The sequence below is a fragment of the Clupea harengus genome, chromosome 18, assembly GCF_900700415.2.
Source record: "Clupea harengus chromosome 18, Ch_v2.0.2, whole genome shotgun sequence".
Taxonomy (NCBI): domain Eukaryota; kingdom Metazoa; phylum Chordata; class Actinopteri; order Clupeiformes; family Clupeidae; genus Clupea; species Clupea harengus.
The window spans coordinates 20,161,802-20,184,579 of NC_045169.1; the positions used below are offsets into that span (position 1 = coordinate 20,161,802).

The 22,778-nt window shown below is 47.2% G+C and overlaps 1 protein-coding gene across 14 annotated transcripts in view; it reads right to left on the reverse strand.

The window, feature by feature from the left end:
• The window catches only part of LOC105903071 (adhesion G protein-coupled receptor L3-like), a 268,604-nt gene that overhangs the window by 41,646 nt on the left and 204,180 nt on the right, over positions 1-22,778 (reverse strand). For all 14 annotated transcript variants that reach the window (XM_031584694.2, XM_031584696.2, XM_031584695.2 and 11 more), the window contains 3 exons: positions 21,295-21,417; positions 19,132-19,337; positions 14,632-14,808 (listed from right to left, as the gene is read on the reverse strand). In XM_031584694.2, coding sequence (XP_031440554.1) covers positions 14,632-14,808; positions 19,132-19,337; positions 21,295-21,417 — 506 coding nt within the window. The remainder of the gene's footprint in view (positions 1-14,631; positions 14,809-19,131; positions 19,338-21,294; positions 21,418-22,778) is intronic.

Here is a 22,778-nt window from a genome sequence, read left to right on the forward strand (position 1 = left end):
GAGAGAGAGAGAGAGAGAGAGAGAGAGAGAGAGAGAGAGAGAAAAGAGGAGGTAGTAATGTTTCCGCTCCACAGTCCTAAAGCTTTTTCAGGAGCAGAGGACAAAACAAAATAACAGGAAAATGGCTGATTGCTATTGTGTCCTAACAAGCCAGGCCTGTGTAATTTGTGCCCATTCACTATTTTAGAGGGAGGTAACCTGTGTGCAATGTTCATATTATGAATGAATGACAAATCTCAAAGGCTTTCCGGCACACAACAGTGAGAGTTGAGTGAAGCCCTTCAGAACTATACAAATCACAACAGCTAAAATAAGCTTTTAGGTCATTTGCCGTTGTAATGCAATTACACTGTACCCCAGTGTTGCAGTAATACTCCAATTTATCACATTTAGAACAGCTGGATCACTGATGCTGGGCTCTTCAATCGTAGCCCCTGGTGCAAACGCACAAACTGCTGTTTTGTTGCCATACTGACTGATAGGTATAAAAAAATCCCCTATATGTATACTGTTTAATCACGCAGCATCAGTGTAAATACTATATGGCTACACGAACATATTATACATATATATATAGTATCAGAATCACTGTATTTGTGCTTAACATTATGGAAAAGTCTAACCAAACAGTGTGTGTAGTGCTTGAGGCGTATGGGGTCATTAAATCCCATCTAGTGCCCACACCACTCTAAAACAGATGGATGTTTGCCTGAGTCACTAAAACGTTATCGCCTCCCAGTTCCTAAACAATATTGCAGCAAGACTAAGTTTTTACAGTTGCTTTTCATCAACGGGTCGAGTTTTCTGCGATAAAAAAAAAACCAACAACAAAAATCTGCCACCACAGCTAGTTTCGGCCTCTAAAGAGTTGCCCACAGCCAGTAAACAGGAGTATTTATATGGCCTAAGCTTGAGGGGACTCCCACGGAGGCCGTTAGCGGGAATATATATAGGGAGGGATGCATAATCAACGCCACACAGAGTCTGGAATGGTCTCCATGCGACCACACTGCACGTTTCAAACCAGCCTCTTGTGTTTGTGAGTGACGGACACAAGAAACAGAGGAATATATGTTGTTTGTGTCTATGACGTTGCCTAGTAAGGTTACCCAAATAACAGTGTTTGCTTGAGAGGCAGAGTGTAAATTTAGCATGCTTCTTCGCTGACTGCAGGAATCTCCGTTTACAAGCAAATACCCGGCAGAGGAGAAGAGAAGATTAAGTGGGAAATATAAATTATAATACATAATACAAAATAATTACGTAAACAGAAAGACCTAGATATGTATGGCAAAAAAACCTGACAACGATTCTTTCCATAGATTAAAGGTTTCATCCTCGCAGGGCAAGAATTTAGCTTGGCGAAAAGCGCTGTGGGAGAAAAATAAAAAAGAGAATAACAAACAAAAGCAATTACTGCAGTATCTCTGCAACGTCTGTTTCCAGCTAGTTCAGAGTTGTCCGTCAAGGCAGTGCAGATTGAAAGCGCCTGATCTATGACACCACATATTTAGTCATCTGAGCGAGAGGATGAGAGCGAATAATTAGCTCCCCTCAAGCTTCGCCAATTAGGATTCAGAGAGAGACAGAGAGATATAGAGAGAGACAGAAACCCACTGATTGATTAGACGCAACACGAAAATACTTTGGGCAGCACGGAATGCGAATAATTTTCCCTGCAGAGGCATCCGTGGCGTCCCAGTGGACGGACGTTACTGGCAGGGGGATGGTAGTCTGTGACTAACTGGGGAAATATATACTGCACTCCCAGTGGAGCTCGGTGCCGGGCTGAGTGGAACGCGGCATCTTTCGAAAAACATCTGCTTTGCCTGGTTGCTAATGAAGGCAAGAAAATCAGGTGACAAGAAGAACAGTGTAATGTCTGTTAACGTGAAACGGCCAGGCGGCAAGGGCTCTCAAATCGCGAGAGTGGCGGAGGCTCATATATTTTACATGTCGGATAGGGCGTATGGTACGCTCTCGAGATACGGAGGGACATAATTAACTGACAAAGTAGTGACGGGGGATGTTTCATCTCGGCTGACAGAACAAAACGAACGTTTTTGCCGAGTGGGTCTGTTCGTCGCTCCGGCGCTTACGCGACAGTCCTTGCAGATGATGCACACAGCAAATATTTGGCTAAGGGCAAAAATATAGCAACAACGGGGGGGGGCATAGTTGTATATCTTCAGCAGATACGGAGAAGAAGCTCTAAATCAAAGGTTGAACGGAGTCAGCAGAATTCGCAGGAAGGGCAAGGCTAGAGCAGGCAGAAGCTCACACACACTGACACACACACTCACACACACACACACACACACACACACACACACACACACACACACACACACACGCTCTACACAAGAGCAGGCAGACGTCTCTGGGATTAGCTGCATATACACACTGCTCACACTGGAGAGAAATCCATGACTTCAACACAAAATCTGTTAGAGTCTCCCGAACAGTCAAACCCAGCCTTAATTTCCGTCTCCAAAACAGTAGAGCACAGTACATAGGTGACAGCTACTGACAGCCTACCAATAGGTCAACTCTTATTTTGTTTCCTAAAGCTCACATACAATGCTTTGAAATAAGTTGTTGTAAGGGAAGGTGTGCCCCTCCATCAGTACATTAACTTGGCCTTTGAGTCGTTACACTGATGCAAATGTCCTTCTTTCTGAAGATTTTGATCTCCCTGCCAGCTAGTGTCTGTTTTTTCCTAAAGTGGCGTGAAATTAGCCACTGGAAGGAAAGGACTGCCCCTCACCTTCTACAGTACACTTTACAGTACTAGGTTTTAATCGGTTTGATCGTTTTTTTTCCCCCCCTCATTCATATTACAGGAAGTGTTTATTTCCCTGCAAGCGGTGGTTTACCGCCCTGTGGCAGGACTGTGTTGCCAGCCGTGCCCTTACGCTGAACAAGATGTTCTTTTGTTGTTTTGGCGTCGGGTTCTGCTGAGGAGTGGATCGGAGCGGTGGTAAGGCGAGGCGAGGCGTGGTGCGGCGTGGCGTGGTGCGGAGGCTCCGAGTCCAATCTATCAGCCTCTAGCCTCGGGGCCAAGTGGAGCTTAGCGTTTGGCGCTTGCTTGATGGATCTACTGCTGTGAGCTCTCCCACTGCTTTGCACGGGGCAGAGGCTGTGGGGTATCTGTGTGTGTGTGTGTGTATAACTGTGTGTGTCTGTGTGTGTGTGAGAGAGAGTGTGTGTGGGTGTGTGTGTGTGTGTGCGTGAGTGTGTCTGTGTGAGAGAGAGTGTGAGTGTGTGTGTGTGCCTGTGCTAGTGTATGCCTGTGTAAGTGTGTGTGTGTGTGTGTGTGTGTGTGTGTGTGTGTGTGTGTGTGTGTGTGGAGAGCGTGGGAGGTGAAGAGGAAGGGGGGCTGGATGATTGCCGGGGCACCTCCAACCATGACCCCCCTGGAAGACACGGATGTCAGACCCGTGGGGGGTGCTGTGGGTGGGGGTGCTGTGGGGGTGCGCGGATCGGGGGCCTCGGTAGTGCGTGGCGCTTGGCCCAACTTCTCCTCGCTCCACCAGCTTTTTCCAAAGCGGTGGGCCGGAATTTGCTGGGAAATTCACTCTCCGTGTCCGGGGTGCACAGGAGGGAGGGAAATAAATAAATAACCACACACACACACACACACACACACACAACAAAGTGGACATGTTACTTACAAGACTTGCGCGCACACACAAAAACACACACACACACACACACACACACACACACACACACACACACTCTCATAGATACTCAGACACATACATGCTACACAGTGTTTCAATTTCAAGGAGATGCTTTCTGAGATTGAATCCATTTCTTGTCGTCTAATCCAGAGCTGGGTAGGTCCGCATCTAGAGCTAACAACACAAAACAGCTGCCACCTCCCCAATCACACACACACACACACACACACACACACACACACACACACACACACACACTCTCACATACACACACGCACAGACATACTCTCTCACATACACACACACACACACTGATGCCAGTCATTCGATAACAAGCGTACGGATCACCAGGCAATGTACACTGATAGATACCCCCTACCCAGACTCCATACTGCTTATGCCTATGCTATCACATAGCAGGGTGCATCACCACCTTCTTTGTAATACTTTTGGCATTTGGTAATAATATGCTTATTCATTATAGTAATACTCAATATATACATACATTTAAAATAATACTTCATATTGTTTTATGAATTGAATTTAATAAGGGTTATTATTTTATTTTCTCATTTCTGCATTTACTGTTTTTTTTCCTAATGATTTGTAAATATTTTAAGATTATCCTACCGACTCCAAATCCAGGCCACAACTGGGCCAAATCCAGGCTACAACTGGGCCAAATCCAGGCCACAACTGGGCCAAATCCAGGCCACAACACGGCCAAATCCAGGCCACATCTGGGCCAAATCCAGGCTACATCTGGGCCAAATCCAGGCCACAACTGGGCCAAATCCAGGCCACAACACGGCCAAATCCAGGCCACATCTGGGCCAAATCCAGGCCACATCTGGGCCAAATCCAGGCCACATCTGGGCCAAATCCAGGCTACAACTGGGCCAAATCCAGGCCACATCTGGGCCAAATCCAGGCTACATCTGGGCCAAATCCAGGCTACAACTGGGCCAAATCCAGGCTACATCTGGGCCAAATCCAGGCTACATCTGGGCCAAATCCAGGCCACAACTGGGCCAAATCCAGGCCGCATCCAGAGGAATTTGCTATCTGGATCTCTATGTGTCCATGTAGCGTGTTTCTCTGGCAGGGAAGTGCCAGCGTGGTTCTCTAGGAGCAGTCGCACAAAAGAGACGCTGGGTGCAGCACTTCTTCTGTCGCAGACCCCACACGCTCTCTCCTCATTGACCCCACACACTCTCTCCCCATCGGGAACAACTGAAGCTCTCTCCCCATCGGGAACAACTGAAGCTCTCTCCCCATTGGGAACAACTGAAGCTCTCTCCCCATCGGGAACAACTGAAACAAGTCGCTGGAGCTCAGAAAAAGACAAAAAAAAGGCTATATAGACCCTATGGAAAGTATTTTCTTTATAGATCCTAAATGTACACAAAACACAAAACCAAACTGCCACGAAGGGCAAACATGTTCATGAAGCACACACAGATACAAACACACACACAAACACCAACACAAATTCAAACAGTCAGACCATCCAAACTCACACACTAACATCATTACCTTGTAAACCACTGTGTTTGGGCACCGTTAACCAAAGGGTCCATTCCTTGTGAATGGGGGTGCAGGGCAAGGCAAGGCAGCGAGCTTCCTGCCCCCCCCCCACCACACACTCCAACTCGGGCCTGTCACCCTGCTGAAGCCGGCGGATCTCTGAGAATTTATGGCCGCGCGGGGTCTTAGGTAGAGGCCTGGCAGAGAGAGCATGAATCACCTCCCTAGGCCTCATCCATCACCTGGCAGAGGTGAAAGACGCCCGCAGCACGGCGCGCCACGGCACGCCACGCCGCGTAGCGCCACCCTGCAGCGCGCACAGCTGTGCTCCAGAGCCCTGCGCAGATCCAGACGCAGGCACGCCCCCGCCATGCTAGCTTTAAGGCGCTCCCGTGGTTAAAAGGAGCGGTCTTTGTGGGGGGGGATTATGGACTGTGGAAGATGGAGTCGCAGGGAGGAGGACGGGGGGGAAGTGTGGGAAATGTGCAAGGGGGTTATGGGTGGGCGGGCGGGTGGGGTGAGGCATATGAGAATGTTTAAAAGTGTTTATTTTTCAGGGATAGGGTCTGTAATTCCTTTCATGCTGCTCAAAATTCCACTGTGCGAGATGAAGAGGAGGAGGAGGAGGGGGAAAGGCACGGGGGCAGGGGGGGATGGAGACTGTGCCCTGAAGGATTTTCATCAAATGCTTCATCAAATACTACCACTGTTATGCTCATCAGGAAAGTATTTGGTTGTTTCGCGTGTGTGTGTGAGTGTGTGTGTGTGTGAGTGTGTGAGTGTGTGTGTGTGTGTGTGTGAGTGTGTGTGTGCTTCCCATGGACCACACAGCAAAAAAGTGTTTCCTTTCCTTTCCTTCCTCTGCTTTCTATTCTTCTTAATGAAATCTACTGTAAATGGTGCGATGCAGTTCGCTGAGGGAGCGCTTCAGCAGGTTAGAAATACACATACACATTTCCATCACAGGACAGAAATACACAGTGTCTTGGTGGGAGGACTGATTAGTAGGTACAGTAATCTGCAGAGGAGCCATTTTTCACTCGGCCCGCACAGGAACAATAATGTTTTATCCATCAACTTATGCTTTGCTATGATCCCAGAGCAAATGGCGCATCATATGTTTGTCGTTTATCTGGCATGACTTCATTTGGCCGCGTTTTAATGACCCCAAAAGCACAATCCTGGATAAGCAGGGAATGGCGCAGACCTGCCCCCAAAACCAACAGATAACCACACAAGATTAACACACACACAACCTCAGACACACACACACACACACACACACGAATGGCACAAACCTGCCCTAAAACCAACAGATAACCACACAACAAGATTAACACACACACAACCTCAGACACACACACACACAAACACACACACACACACAAGAATGACACAGACCTGCCCCCATAACCAACAAATAACCACACAACAAGATTAACACACACACAAGAATTGCCCAGAAATGCCCCCAAAACCAACAAATACGAACACAACAAGCTTAACCTCACACACACACACACACACACACACACACACACACACCATACAGAAGCCAACATCAAGCTGTCCGGCGACAGCTAAACTAGATTCCAATCACACTCTACCAACAGTAACTCACTAAACAGCCAGGCTTTATTCACGGCCCCAGCGCCATAAACCACGGCCAGCTGTCGCCCGTTATAGCTAACACCACTAATCTCTCGGTTGGCAGGGGCGCGGGCATTAGCCACAGGCCCAGGTGCTGGGAAGAGGGAGAGGTCCTCCACCTGGGGCCCCAGGCGGCCCGGGCCCCGTGCCCGCCCAGCGGTGAGCCGTCTGGGGCTGCAGCGGTGGCTCGGGGTCCCCCGCCGGACACTGATGGATGTGGCCAGAGGCCTGATTCTCCATCACAGAGGGCCGGCTGGAGCGTGCCATTGATTTACACCAGCTGCTTGATAGGGACCGGCGCCACTCGCGGATCGCTCGATACACACACACACACACACACACACACACACACACACATACACACACACACACACACACAGACACACACACACAAGTGTGGAGGCCCACACACACACACATATACACACACACAAAAGTACACGCATGGATGAAAAAAAAAATAATGGACAAATACACTTGTGTATATGTGCACAAAAACAATCGCGCACGCACGCACGCACGCACGCACGCACGCACGCACGCACGCACGCACGCACACACGCACACACACACACACACACACACACGCCCACATGCAGAAAGCTCATCCCTTGGCTTGAGTAATGGGTGCAACGCGTGGGGATAGCGGGCTAATCGCTCTCGGCTTTCACACACACACACCTCCGCCCGACCCTCTGTGTGCATCCCCATCAAGCCCCATTTAGCATTCGCCCGGCTCGCAATCTATTCCACTTTAAACACACACACACACACACACACACACACACACACACACACACACACGCTTTACCTCTTCTTGAGCATGCTGAGGTTGTGAGGGGATTTTGGGGTGTTTGAGGGAAGGGAAAAGAGCTTATTTTTTTATTCAGTTCTTTACAGACATAATCTCGGAATTACAATTTTTAATGGCAGTTGTCGGAAAAATAAATACACAGGGGGGCTATAATGCGTTTATTTATATCGGCTCAAACCTGGCTGAGAATATTAGGCTATTACACAGGGCAGTCGGCGGGAAATGACCCAAAAACCAACTTAAGCCCGGAGCGGTCGTGAGGCCAGGCATCATGACCTTTACAGATTGCCCAGGACCGCGTGCACACACACACACACACACACACACACACACACACACACACACACACACACACACACACACACACACACACACACACACACACACACACACACACACACACACACACACACACGTATACATGAACTTTATGTGTCGTAGGATAAATGGCCCTGCTATAGAAATAAATATAAGAGCAGTGGAAATGTGCTTGGATTACACAGGGTCATCTAGTTTTTTAAATCTAAGTCTTAGATTTTCTCTCTAGTTCTTATGCCTGGTTTTCAGTAATGGAGCTATTGAAGTACAGACTGATGCAATCACCTGCACACACTCCCAGTAGGATCCTCAGGAAAAAGGAAAAACAAACAAAAACAAACAAAAACCTCTAATGTGAAGATTAAGAGAAAAAATAATGAGATAAGTAGGAAAAGACAAATCAGTCACACAGCTGGTAGTGACGAGCGTGTGTGGATGAATCATCAACGTTCAACGCAGGACGACTTCACAAAAGTAATTCATTTTTCGAATTTCATTTAGCCTGATTGTCTCTGGAGCTGATGGCCAACTTAAAAAAAATAAAAAAAATGTAAAAACAGTGTGTTTTGGTTTGGTGGAGGCAACGTTTTCCACCATGAAGAGAAATCTGGTGTAAGGCTCTAATGGATTCGAGGGCACAACAGCCTCAGAACATGGCCCGTCAGGGTAAGACAAACGAGTGTCTACACACTCCACACACACTACACAGCCGGCTCGGATTAGTCCCAGAGTCCGTTAGTAAAGGCCCATTTTTCAGCCCGCCTGATTACAATCACCACGGGGACAGGGGGGCATCATAGCCTGAGGTGAATGAGTAGCAGTAGTAACAACAAACAACAACAAACAAACAAACAACAGCGAGAACATTTACTCAAGGAACAACTGCAATAACGACAACAAACATTTACGCCAGGAACAACATTTACACCAGGAACAACTGCTATAACGACAACAAAGGCAGGCTTGTTTTGATGAGAGGTGGCAGTTATGGCTCACTTGATTCCTCTCAGCACACACAACCCTTCTCCTTTGGGGTGGGAAACCCTGTTTGATATATTTCTGCACACTGCACACTTCCCTTGACATTGGCCTCTGCTGACTAACGGATATTAACATTTTATTATCCTCATTCAAAATAACGTGTTCAAAACAAAACAAACAAAAACAAACAGATTATACTGTCCTCTGCTGAAAGAATGCTACTGATGTCTCTCGGATTCGTTGTCCCTCAAAAGACTCACAAGGTCATATACTTCACAAGGTCATATTGGGTATGTGAGTAAGTGCCAAAAGTGTGGAGGACATGGAACTTATATATTTATATAGTGTCATTTACAATGCTCTTTTTTTATATAGTGTCATTTACGACAAACTTTTTTGAAAGGCTGTCTGAAAAGAACCGTCATGGACGCCTCGGGACAGCAAGTGTATGTCAACAATGACAAGAAAGGAAAAGAACAAAGGAGTGAATGATAAAAAAAAATAAAAAAATAAACCTCCGCTATGTATCAGGGGAAACTTTGAAATGCATCAATGCACCTGAATACAAACTAGGACTCCTCCGCTTTGCAGGCTGACCAAATAAGGCCCCTTTAAAAGACAGCACTGGGGTTAAAGAAGATGTGTCAAGATAAAGGTCATTTGCCAGGGTAACTGAACTAATCACAAGCGCAATCTTAACCCAAATTCATTTAATTCTCCACAGATATGCGCATCCAAGGGCACAGGGCAGATATTTGCGGTGTGATATTGAGAGATTATATTTTTAACACGCTCATAGTTACTCCCTAGGAGGAGAGTGTCGGTCGAGCCCTTGATCAGGTCACCAAGTGGACACGCCGAGTAGAGCTAATATATACACACAGGCCTCAGATCAGGCAGGGCCCTTGACTTCCCACGTAGCTGTACTTTCAGAGTTAACTTTGGGAAGTTTCTCACGATAAATACACGGTCACTGACACAGCCATTTGGGGTGGCATTTAGAGCGTCTGCAAATTAGGACGCAAGCAACCTGGCGAGACAAGCGACGGTGGTCCTACGTATGAGTTGTGTGAATAGAGCCTTGGAGGTCTGAGAAGAAATATGTCTGACAGGTCAATTACATAGTCTGCTACTCATGCCAATCAGAGGACAGAAAAAGAACTTACTTAGAGGAGCATAAGTGGAAATGGTGTTGTTATGGAGGGGGAGTGTGTGTGTGTGTGTGTGTGTGTGTGTATGTGTGTGTGTGTGTGTGTGTGTGTATGTGTGTGTGTGTGGTTGGGGGCGGGGGGGTTGTGGCAGACCGAAAGTGCAATTTTCAAATCACACATTATGATTGGCACATTTAACGGTCATTTTATCACTGGCGAAGTGCAAATTCCACTTGGGGATTACTAAATTACCAGAACACCTAGTGGCACACAGGGAGCCAAACTGAATGAGGAAAAAAAAATATTGAAAAGATAAGGAGAAAAAATGCACCGAGGAAAGTGGAGCAACGTTGAGGCACACTAAAGACACACACACACACACACACACGCACACACACGCACACACACAGTTATGGTCCACTTTTACAAACTCTACAGCCATTTCCAGCAGTTTAGAGAACAGACAAACTGGGATGGCAGACATGTAAAGTAGTGCAATCCCCAGGCCTTCTCCCCTCACACTTCCCTTCCCTTAACTGCCACTGAGAGAGAGCTGGGGCCTCAGCTGGTAGTAGCACAACCCTGCTGAGTTCTTCCCTCCATCTCTCTCTCTCTCTCTCTCTCTCTCTCTCTCTCTCTCTCTCTCTCTCTCTCTCTCTCTCTTCCCTCTCTCTCGCTCCCTCTCTCTCTCTCTGGCTGGCTCGCTCCCCTCTTTTTTTCCTCTCCCCTCTCTCTCTTTCTCTCACACTCACACACACTCTATTCCTCCCTCCTTCAATCTCTTCCATTATTTCCCTCTCTGCCTCCCTCCATCTGACTCCTACGTTCTACATCACAGTCTCCACTCTTTCAAATCTGTGTCCCTCATCTCTCTCTCTCTCTTCACTTCATGTCTCGTTCTTTCTCCATCCTGCTCTCTGTCTTCGTCCCACCACTCTTTCTTCGTCACTTTCTCTGCTCATCTTCCTCTCACCAATTCACTTGCCCCTTCAGCAGTCTCTGTCCCCCCCCCCTACTTCTTTTCATTGGTTTGTTGACGCTTTTTTCCTCTGTTTCTTATCTTCTATCCCTTCCTTTCTTTTTCTTTCCCTCTCTCGCTCTCACTCTATCTGCCCATCACCATCTCTATATAGCTTTCCCTCCTTTCCTCTCTCTCTCTCTCTCTCCTCTCTCTTTCAGTCCCTCACCCACTTTCTCTTTCTCTCTCTTTCTCTGCGCTGAATGACAAACAGTGCTTCACACTCTCCAGCCGGCCCTGACCCTGGCTAGCCGCTGGTGTCCTTGGGGGTCCTCCCCGACTGCCGATTGTGGACAGGCGCCAGCCAGGACGACCCACTATAGAGTCCTCATTCCACACTGCCAGGACCGGCCGTCAGGGGAGGACCCCTCAGCTTCCTGTGACAGAAGTAATCAAACGGTCTGTCACCAAAACTGGCCACAAACCTTACTCATTCCCCCCGGAAACATTTATCATGTTATTCTATCTCTTTATTTCTCCTACTGTCCTTCTCTCTCTTCCATTGATGTCACTATCTTTCTTTCTTACTCCCTTCTGTCTCACTCTCTCTCTCTCTCTCTCTCTCTCTCTCTCTCTCTCTCCTTCTGTCTTATTTCTTTTTTTCTTTTTTCTTCTTCTCCATATCTCATGATTTCTCCCTGACGTCCTTTCTTTATTATATATTTCTATTGTCATTGACTCTGCCTTGTATTTTCCTTTCTCTTCCTCTCCTCGACCCTCTCCTTTCCTCACGCCATCTCTCTGCTCAGTTTGCCCCTGGAGAGCAGACGGCAACAACGCCACTTCACTCCACCGCACGACACAAAGTGGAGGCCATTCTTTCAAGTGACAATGCCCACATCTCTCCCCCCTCTTCTCTCTCTTACTTACTCGCTCTCCCTTCCTCTCTCTCTCTCTCTCTCTCTCTCTCTCATCTGTCATTCTTTCCCAATGGTGGGCTTCGGTCAAACATTTTAGGCATTCTTTTCTCCTGCTTCTCTCCTCACAATTCTGACAAGGGTGATAGGACTCCAGCAGTGCAATAAAAGAGCACACACACACAGGCACGCGCACACACACACACACACACACACACACACTCTTTGACCTCCCTCAGAGGGCGAATGGAATATGTAAATGTAGCTTTCAAAATACAGAACTCTTGCCGATCCTTTGTCATGGCAACCCCTCCAACATCAGCCACCTCCCGCACAGACTCAGCTCTGCAGCTGACTGGTGCTGTCGCTGTGGCAGCCACACTGCGGGGGAGCTCATTTCATTTCGTACATAGATTTGGATTTTGCGAGTCGTATCTTTCTCCCACTTACATATCAGTTTCTTTCCGCCCGCACACACACCTGCACTCTGCTATCAAAATTAGTCCCCCCGCCCCCCCCCGCACACACACACACACACACCTGCACTCTGCTATCAAAATTAGTCCCCCCCCCCCGCACACACACACACACGCACCTGCACTCTGCTATCAAAACAAGTCCACACACACACACACACACGCACCCACACCTGCACTCTGCTTAAAAACAAGTCCACACACACACACACACACACACACATTCCTTAGTCCAATGCACTGTTGCACTGTTTGTTTGTATTGTATTGTATTGTGTTGTATATTTTGTGTAAGCACACTGAGAGTCACTTTACCAAGTCAAATTCCTTGGCCAATAAAACCTGATTCTGATTCTGATGACACACACACACCTGCACTCTGCTATCAAAATTTGTCCCATGCCGCACTCTTTCGCACTGGGATCCGCAGATCACACAGCATTCCTGTGGGAGCATGAGCGTCTAGATGAGGGGACCAGAGAGGAGGAGGAAGAGAGAAGAGGATGGAGATTGAAGAGAGGAAGAGAGGAGGAGGACAGTAGTAGAAGAGGAGAGGAAAAAGGGGACAAGACAAGAGAAGGAGGTGGGAAGGGGTGAGAGGAGAAAGAGGAGAAGAGAGAGAGAGAAAGAGAGGGTTGAGGAGAGAAAGGGAAACGAAGATAGTAGAGGAGAGAGTAAAGGGGAGGAGAAAGAGAAAGAGGAGAGGACAAAGAGAGAGGGTTGAGGAGAGATAGAGAGAGAGAGTAAAGGAGAGAAGAAAGAGAGAGAAGGAGAAAGAGTAAAGGAGAGGATAGGATGTCTGCAGAGAAGCCTGTAGAGGAGAGGAGAGGTTGAGAAAGGAGAGGAGAGGAAAGGGAAGGATGAGAGATCAGAGGATGAGGAGAGGACAGGAGGTTAAGAAAGGAGAGGAGGGGAGGGGAAAGGGAAGGATGAGAGATCAGAGGATGAGGAGAGGACAGGAGGTGAAGAAAGGACAAGAGATGAGGCCTGCAGTGCATTCAAATGCATCTGGGAACTGAACCAAACTCCACTCTGATGCGGAGCCAAGCCACCAGCACATAGATCACAGCAGCATTCAGAGATAACACTCCGCAGTGTGCTCCAGCACTGAGGTCACTTTGGCAAGCTCCTTTAAAACACACACAGTCATGAACACAGGGTGAACGCCGCACCATCCGATCGCAACCTCCATAGTCCTTTAAACACACGCAGTCATGAACACAGGGTGAACACAGCACCATCCGATCTTAACCTCCATAGTCCTCTTCCTCACTAGGCTATATCTGCAACCTCCCTAGTCCTCTCCCTCACTAGGCTATCTCTGCAACCTCCATAGTCCTCTCCCTCTCTAGGGTATATCTGCAACCTCCATAGTCCTCTCCCTCACTAGGCTTTATCCGCTCAGGAAATGGAAATATTTTCTCTGCAACTGAAGTTGTGTAAAAGCGCTCACTCTTTCTCTCCTTCTCTCTAGATGCGAACAGAATAGCTGGAGCGGTTGTCTTGACGTAGCCCACATTGTCAGCCCAGATAGGATGCAACAAGGTCCTTGCCATCCCATCATTTGAATCCTATGCTGTACTCGTGGAGGTCACTTGCCATCCCATCATTTGAATCCTATGCTATACTCGTGGAGGTCACTTCCTTTGAGCGTGTTAAGCAAACAGTACACAACTGAATAGAAGAGGGCAAATGGAAAAAGGAGAGAAAAAAAGAAGACATTTTATCAACATCTCTCAAAGCGAGGTATTGATGTGGCGGAGGTAGGTGTGGGTAAACACTATCTGCCGGCCCGCTCCATGACATCACTGACCTCTGAGTTTCCATGACAATGTGCAAGAGAGTGAGAGGGAGAGAGAGAGAGAGGGAGTGAGTGAGTGAGTGAGTGAGTGAGTGAGTGAGTGAGTGAGTGAGTGAGTGAGTGAGTGAGTGAGTGAGTGAGTGAGTGAGTGAGTGAGAGAGAGAGAGAGAGAGAGAGAGAGAGAGCGAGAGAGAGAGACAAAAGCAGAAAAGCATAGTGGAGACCAAGCTAGACAGAGAACAGAAAATATAGCAAAATGGCAATGAATGGGGGAAGTGTGTGTGTGTGTGTGTGTGTGTGTGTGTGTGTGTGTATGAGAGAGAGAGAGAGAGAGAGCATGAGGTCCACCTTACCTTGACCTCCACGTGCGCCATGAGGACGGCAAAGTTGGTGAGGTGGGTGCAGGAACAGGTGGTGTGTGTCCGGTTGGTGCCTAGCAACCGACAGTCCTGCGTGGACCAGGAGCCCATCATGGTGCGCTTGGAGTAACTCCAGAACGAACAGTTGGGGTTGAAGTTCTCCTGAGAATGCTGGGGGAAGCAGCCAAGGAGAGAACCAGTGGGGGTACACACACACACACACACACACACACACACACACACACACACACACACACACACGACAGGAGAGAGAGAGAGAGAGAGAGAGAGAAGAGAGAGGAGCAGAGGTTATAGACATCATCTCACTGCTTCAAGGAGATTCAAATGACCAATGGCCGACCCGGTCAGTGCTGTTACGGATGGGAAGACTTCAGAAGTAACGAATGGGCTTAATTTCATCTCCTGACTTCATGCAGTTCAATTTTCACTGTCCTTTGTGTAAATATTTAAAAAGTGGTGGTGGGTGTGTGTGTGTGTGTGTGTATGTGTGTGTGTGGAGAATTACAGAAAAAAAGAAAAGGAAAAACTGTTCTGGTGTAAATTAGACTTTGCCAGTCTTCTGCATGCTCTCTCTCTCTCTCTCTCTCTCTCTCTCTCCCTCTCTCTCTCTCTCTCCGGTGATTTTCATTTAATGTCAGTGTGCGTCACTGAGCTAAGAGCCTCATTGTGCTCCCCCCCCCCCCCTTCCTCCCCCCTCCTTTCTTTCCCTCCTTTTTTGGGGGGAATTAACCTTTCAGCGAGAGAGAAGCGGAGGGAATCTGGCTGATCTTTAAATGGTGCCATCTTGAAGCTCTGCCACGCCGCGCTGCTGTTTCCAGTTGCGTCGGGGCCAGCACTGTCCCATTGTGTGTGAGCTTCTCTCTCTCTTAAGTCCCTGCCACCCTTCAAAGCAGCCTCTGGGAAGAACAGGCGGCAGGGATTATCAAATAGGTGACGTCTCCTCCACTTTAAAGGTGATCTGCTATATGAAGAACTCTTGTCTTTTTGTCATTACGTAACATGATCAAATACTGCCTGATCATGGCAGAACGTATGTGTGAATGTGCTTGCTTGTGTGTGTGTGTGTGTGTGTGTGTGTGTGTGTGTGTGTGTGTGTGTGTGTGTGCATGCATGCATTTTCACACATTCACACACAGATGAAGATATGAAAACAGATTACTGTTCTGCGATGAGCACAATTTGACATCCACGAAGTAGGAGGGAAAAAAAATATTTCCGCCCATCAAAAACCCACTAATATTCTAATACAATCATTTTAGGCAGATCCCTTGAGACAAAGGCTTTTACACGGCAGAAACTCTCCCATTCACTGAAGCACTGAAGCACTGGCCTTGATCATCACACTGCCTTGTACCTCTGCCTAACTAACTACCACAGGGGCTCAAAGCCACCAGTTCCACAGAAACACCAATTAAGTGCCAGTTATGATGGCAGACACAGGGTTGGGTGGCAACCCGGCTCTTACCATGCGGGTACAGAGAGTGGAGTGTGTGTGTGTGCGCATGTGTGTGTGTGTGTGGGGGGGGGGGGGGGGGGGGGGGGGGATGGAGAGAGAGAGGAAGAGAGAGAGAAGAGAAAGAGAGAGTGCGAGTGGACGGCAGAAAGGAAGGGGAGACAGAGAACTAAAGAGAAGAGAATGATTGAGAGGGAGAGTGGAGAAGAAGAGAAGAGAGTGAATGAGAGGGAGAGTGGAGAAGAAGAGAAGAGAGTGAATGAGAGGGAGAGTGGAGGGGAAAAGACAGAAATAGTGAGATGGAGGGGGGGATGGACGAACAGGAAGTTGATGCTGTGTTTATTAGCTCAGTTCAGCACAGCTCAGCACAGCACACACACACACACACACACACGCACACGCACACGCACACGCACACGCACACGCACGCGCACACGCACACACACACACGTGCTCACACACACACACATGCACACACACACACACACACACACACACACACACACACACACACACACACACACAGCAATCCGCCCAGCAAGTCTCCGTTTTAATAACCGCTCTGACCTCAACACCCGCTTCCTCTATTTCATTTTCAAGACCATAAGCTTCCTCTCTTTCTTTTTTTCACACCTCTGGTCTCACTCTCTTTCTGTCTTTCCCTCATCACGCCTGTTTCATGCCCTCCCCTCTCTGTTCAGCCTCCCTAACGGTGCCAGTCCTACTGTTCTTTATTCTTTTACTGCCTTTCTGATTTCATTCACCAACCTTTTTTTAACTTCATTTACCCTCTCTGAATCTCTCTCTCTCTCTCTCTCTCTCTCTCTCTCTCTCTCGCTCTCACTTCAGGTTCCTTCTCTAACTAGCACCCCTTCCGTCACCGCCTCTCTCTCTCTCTTTCTCTCTCTCTCTCTCTATCCCTCCCTCTCTCTCCCTCTCTCTATCCCTCCCTCTCTCTCTCTCTGTTCTGTACCATTTCCTCTCTCTCGCTCTCACTTCAGGTTCACTTCAGGTTCCCTCTCTAACTAGCACCCCTTCCGTCACCCCCCTCCCCCTCTCTCTCTCTATCCCTCCCTCCCTCTCTCTCCCTCTCTCTCTATCCCTCCCTCCCTCCCTCTCTCTCTCTCTCTCTCTTTCTCTCTCTATCCCTCCCTCTCTCTCTCTCTCGCTCGCTCTCTGTCTCTCTCTCTCTGTCTCTGTCTTTGTCTCTCTCTCTCTCTCTTTACGTCTATTTCTCAGCCTTCATCTATTTTTATCTATGCTTTCTCCATCTGACTCTCCCTATCTATCTGTCAAGCCATGATTTTCTCTCTCTTTTTCTCTTTCTCCAGCACTCCATCTATAAGCCTCTCAACAACTTTCTTTATCTCACGTCTCTCTCAGGCTTTCACTGACCAAACCTCTAATATTGTCTGTCGCTCTTATTTTATGAGTCCATCTGTCACTGACTCTCTCTCTCTCTCTCTCTCTCTCTCTCTCTCTCTCTCTCTCTCTCTCTCTCTCTCTCTCTCTCTCTCTCTCTCTCTCTCTCTCTCTCTCTCTCACTCCCTCTCTCTCACTCTCTCCCACTCTCTTTCTTTCTCCTCCCTTGTAATCATTCTCTTTCTCTTCACCTCTCTGTCCACCTACCTCCCTCCCACATCCCCCAGGCGAATCTGCAAGTTGCCAAGGTCTCCAACCTGCCTATTAGGTGCTGGAGGCGTAGTCAACAGACAGGCAGGGGGATGTTTGACGGAGATAATACGCCGAGGCGAGAGAGCTAATGCTCGTGCCGTGACTAACACGCCGTCAGGGAGACCGACCCGATAGAGCCCATATTTGCTTAGCCTCGCAGGTTGGACTTGGCAACCTCATTCTTTAGGGGAATGGGGGAAGAAAAAAAACAGATGTTTGGATGTGGAAGAAGAGTAGTGTTTGTGTAAGTGTATATAGGAAGATTGGATCGCAGAGGGGATTCTTGAGTGCAATTCCATTTAGCCGATGAAGAATGCCTATAGTGAGGGAGCCAATGCATTTTTACCACATACATCCTTGATTCGGTGCCAGGTGTCTAAGGGGTCATTTAATATCCTATTTCAAAGCGATCGCAAAGCCTGTACAGAGCGGGCAACAACCAAAGATCATCTGTCTGAGGTCTGCAGGCTGTGGAACAAATGCTCTTCAGCTCAGCTAAACCATATGCTATGTCGGCTAACAACATGGAGCTTACTGTGAACACCTTACCCTGGAAATTGACTCGTGTGTGTCTGCATTGATGTTGGTAGTGCTGTTATAATCTACTGCTTACTCAGGGGTCAAACAGATTAGGTAGATTAGTTAGATTAACTCTCTTCAATTCACTGACGGCCCAGGCTAATCTGCTCACCGAAGGGCTACCCGCACCATAATCAGCCAGTCACTAATTAGCCGCCACATTTCCCCAGTGTTTCACTGTTACGTGCTATAGCTCCTGCTATTCACAATCACTCTTACTGCCACTGTACACATGATCTTGATCATGATTTACACTTTACACTTTACATATGATCAGAATATACCTTACACTAGGATAAGATATTTTTACTGTGGTTGTCAATCCCTCACACACCTGGCACCAAACGAGTGGGACATTAAGCAGTGGTCGTGGTAGAAATAAGTGCATAACCTTATAGAACCATCCAGAGGCCAGAGAAAGTGGAAAATAAGTTGCAGTTTAACATCAAAGCTTATTTTCTTCTATTTTACGCACAATTTACTATAAATGAGAACATATGCAGCGTTGCAAAAAAAACACTCAGTGAATTGATGATTTTGCAAATCGCGGAATCGAGAAAAACTGGGGGACTGATTACCACTGTACATATATTCTGTGCTCTGTACCAAAATAAAGTTGAACTCTAATATATAATATAATATAATATAATATAATCTACTGAACTGCATAACTGCATTTCATTGGCTTTGAACCTATACTCTGCACAACAGAAATAAAGGTGAATGTACTCTATATGTGTGGTTCCCTCAGAGCGGTGGCCACCTACCAGCAGGTGTTTGACGGTGAAGATGACGGGGTCGGACAGGTAGACCTTGGTGCTGTCTTTGCTGATGGAGGCGGTGATGACGGGCGAGTTGACGATGAGCGAGTAGTTGGTGGCCAGCGTCTCGCTGCTCAGCTTCATACTGGCGTTCTCCGTGGACAGGTACGAGCCCAGGTGTTTGTAGAGGACGAAGGCCATCCGTATCTCACCTAGGAGGAGAGGAGAGAGTGATGAAAAAAAAAAATAGTGATCGCTTTCAAATAGGTTTCCAAGTAAAAGTTTCCATAAATTCTTAACCTACACACACAAAGTAGCTTGAAAGTTCGAAAGACTTTGAAAAAAGCTCTCTTGTTGGGCTTTGGTGTGTGTGTGTGTGTGTGTGTGCGTGTGTGTGTGTGTGTGTGTGTGTGTGTGTGTGTGTGTGTAAGTGAGTCTGTGTGTGTGTGGTTGGAGGAGGTGATGAGAATAAACAGTATTGGCATTGCTTTTAGATGGCAAAGGGGACACTTTTGTTAAAAGTGAGGTTGAGCGTTTTCTTCCTCAGCGTATGAAGGAAACCGAAAACAAAACGGAAAAAGAGAGTGGATTTAATGTAAGGCTCTGGAAATGTCACATCAACTTTACTGTAGGAGCTGAGAAAAAGCAACTTTTTCCACACCTTTTTTATTCTTTTGTGATTTGTTGTGTAAGAAAATGTGCTTTTCACACATGCAGACACACATAGCAGAAGTATACAGACTCACACAAACATCAGATCAGTCATCCTCACTAACTTTTACAGGTGTACTATAGAGAGCATCCTGACTGGTTGCATCACAGTATGGTACGGGAGCTGCACAGCCAAGGACCATAAGGTCTTACGTAGTGTGGTCAGGTCTGCAGAATTCATCATAGGCAGGGAGCTCCCAGCCCTGCAGGACATCTTCCACACACGATGCATCAGAAAAGCTGGCCGGATCCTTAAAGACTGCTACCATCCATCCTTTAGACTTTTTTCCCCTTTGCCTTCTGGTAGGCGTTACCGAAGTATTCGATCTCGCACCCGTAGATTGGAGAGCAGTTTCTTTCCAAGGGCCATCAGGCTTTTAATGGACAGTGATACAGTCTCGCCACTTTACACTTTACATGTTACATTCTTGTACTGTTTGCACTATCAGTAATATTGCACTACCTGAAACCAGGCACATTTGATTTGTCTTTAGGTTAGTATAGGTATATTAGGTTAGTATAGGTTACTATACGTGTATTATATGTTTAGCAGATTGTATTGTATATTTATTTTGTAGATTTATTATATGTTTATTATATGTGTAATCTATGTTCTATAGTACTTATATGTTATGTTATGTTATTTATGTTATGCTATGGTAGTTTGTTGTACGGTGTCTTGTCCTAAGAATTTCAGTGCCCAGTCTGACTCTGTTTTTCTGTGCATCTGACAAATAAATACTTGAACTTGAACAAACACACAGTATTCCATACGTACATGTACACATAAGCAGACAGTGCATCGGTCCTATACTTGAGAAAGCAAATCTTGCATTCAAACGTCCCTTGCACTGCTTGCATTAGCACTGCCATTAGCGCATAGCAGGCACATCATAATGCACCTTTGAGTAGTGGCCAATCATAGACAGGCACATCATAATGCACCTTTGAGTAGTGGCCAATCACAGACAGGCACATCATAATGCACCTTTGAGTAGTGGCCAATCACAGGCAGGCACATCATAATGCAACTTTGAGTAGTGGCCAATCACAGGCAGGCACATCATAATGCACCTTTGAGTAGTGGCCAATCACAGGCAGGCACATCATAATGCACCTTTGAGTAGTGGCCAATCACAGGCAGGCACATCATTATGCACCTTTGAGTAGTGGCCAATCACAGGCTCCAAGAGGCGTGAAGGCTGCAATTATGTTTGACTCCCTCCACTGCATGCATTCAGGCAACTGTTCTCTGCTCATGGTGGCCATACCCAATACTACAGCCCCAAAAGGTGTTGTTTGTGGGGGGAGGTGGTGGCGGGTGGGAGGGTGTTACTCTGTCAGAGGGACACTGAGACCCCCCCCCCCCCCCCCCCCATTTCAGGGGTCACTGCTCAGTTCCGTCACCAGGGCGAGTACCATGGGCTTGCTAAGCTAATCCGTGTCCTATTCGCTTACCGTTTCGGCCATGTTGCTTCAGGGTGTTGGCGGATAGGTGGATGGAATTGCCCTGACCACCACCCTGTGGGAACTTCAGGTCAGGCAGGTTGCCGTCTGTGCTCATCCGCACCACTTCAAGCTCTGAAAGGTAAATACATAGACATATGTCAACAAAATAAACAAACAAACACACATAAATAAACAAAACTAAATGTAAATAAAAATAAATGTAAATAATACACAGAGGAACATAACAATGGCCATTAGTTATTGGTTAGAAGAAACAGCTTGTTTATACAACACTTCCGTCTTTAAATGCTCATAACACACTTGAAAGACAAGTGTAGACATAAATACATACATACACACATAGAGAGAGAGAGAGAGAGAGAGAGAGAAAGAGAAAGAGAGAGAGGCTCACTTCAGGAGAACAATGATTGGGGCTGACATTTCTCCTCTCCCCTTACACTCAAGTTAAAGTAGTGTTGGGTGTTCAAGGAGAATCGCTCCGCTCTGAGGTATTCTGAGAACTATATTTGACTGGGGATGGATTGTCTTTATAGAATCGGGAGTGATGGACAAGTGAGGAATTCCAAGTGGGGGCTGAGCCTAAAGGCGCTCTTTGCTAAGGTTCAGACTGACCACATAAGCCGCAACAGTCCGATACTTTCACATGTACCAAATGATATCCCATAAAATAAAAAAAACAAACAAAAAAACAGAATAACAATTTCTTCCCCGTATTTGTATCTATCCTTTTACAATCCTCACAGAACCACAGACTGAATCCCCTCAGGCAGTGGTAAACCTCAAAGTTAAGCCTTCCCTGTTGAGCTCGAAAAGTTCCACATCGATTTATATTCAACGCCGCACACCCTGGCATAATGGCGGGCCCCTTTTTCCCCCCCCGTGCCGTTATCCACTACGGAGTTAGGGCCCGTGGGGACAATGCACAGATGATACCGACCAATCCCCGATCCTCTGGCACGGATGCCACTGAGTCAGGGGAATTTGCCCCAATCATCTTGCTGTTTGTGCCACTGGATGTGTGTGTGTGTGTGTGTGTGTGTGTGTGTGTGTGTGTGTGTGTGTGTGTGTGTGTGTGTGTGTGTGTGTGTGTGTGCCACTGGGAAGCTTAAAACTGGCCGTAGGCAGCAGGCAGAGATGCCCGTAGATGCTGCGGCGCCCGTGGGCGCATTCAAAGCCGGGTTTAGATAACACGCTAATCGCCAGAAATCTGTTCATGAGATTAACCGTGTGAGACACGGCTGTGAGACACACACACACACACACACACACACACACACATAGATATAAACAGGACACACAGTCCCTCTTTCACTCTCTTTTTCTCGTGCACACAAACGCACACAGACATGCATTCTCTGTCGCCCGCTAAATTTCTCCTTTTCTTCACACACACACACAAACACACACACACACAAAAATGCCTGTGTAGTTGCTAGAGCTTCTGAAGTTTCTGAAGTGAGAGCACTTGCCTT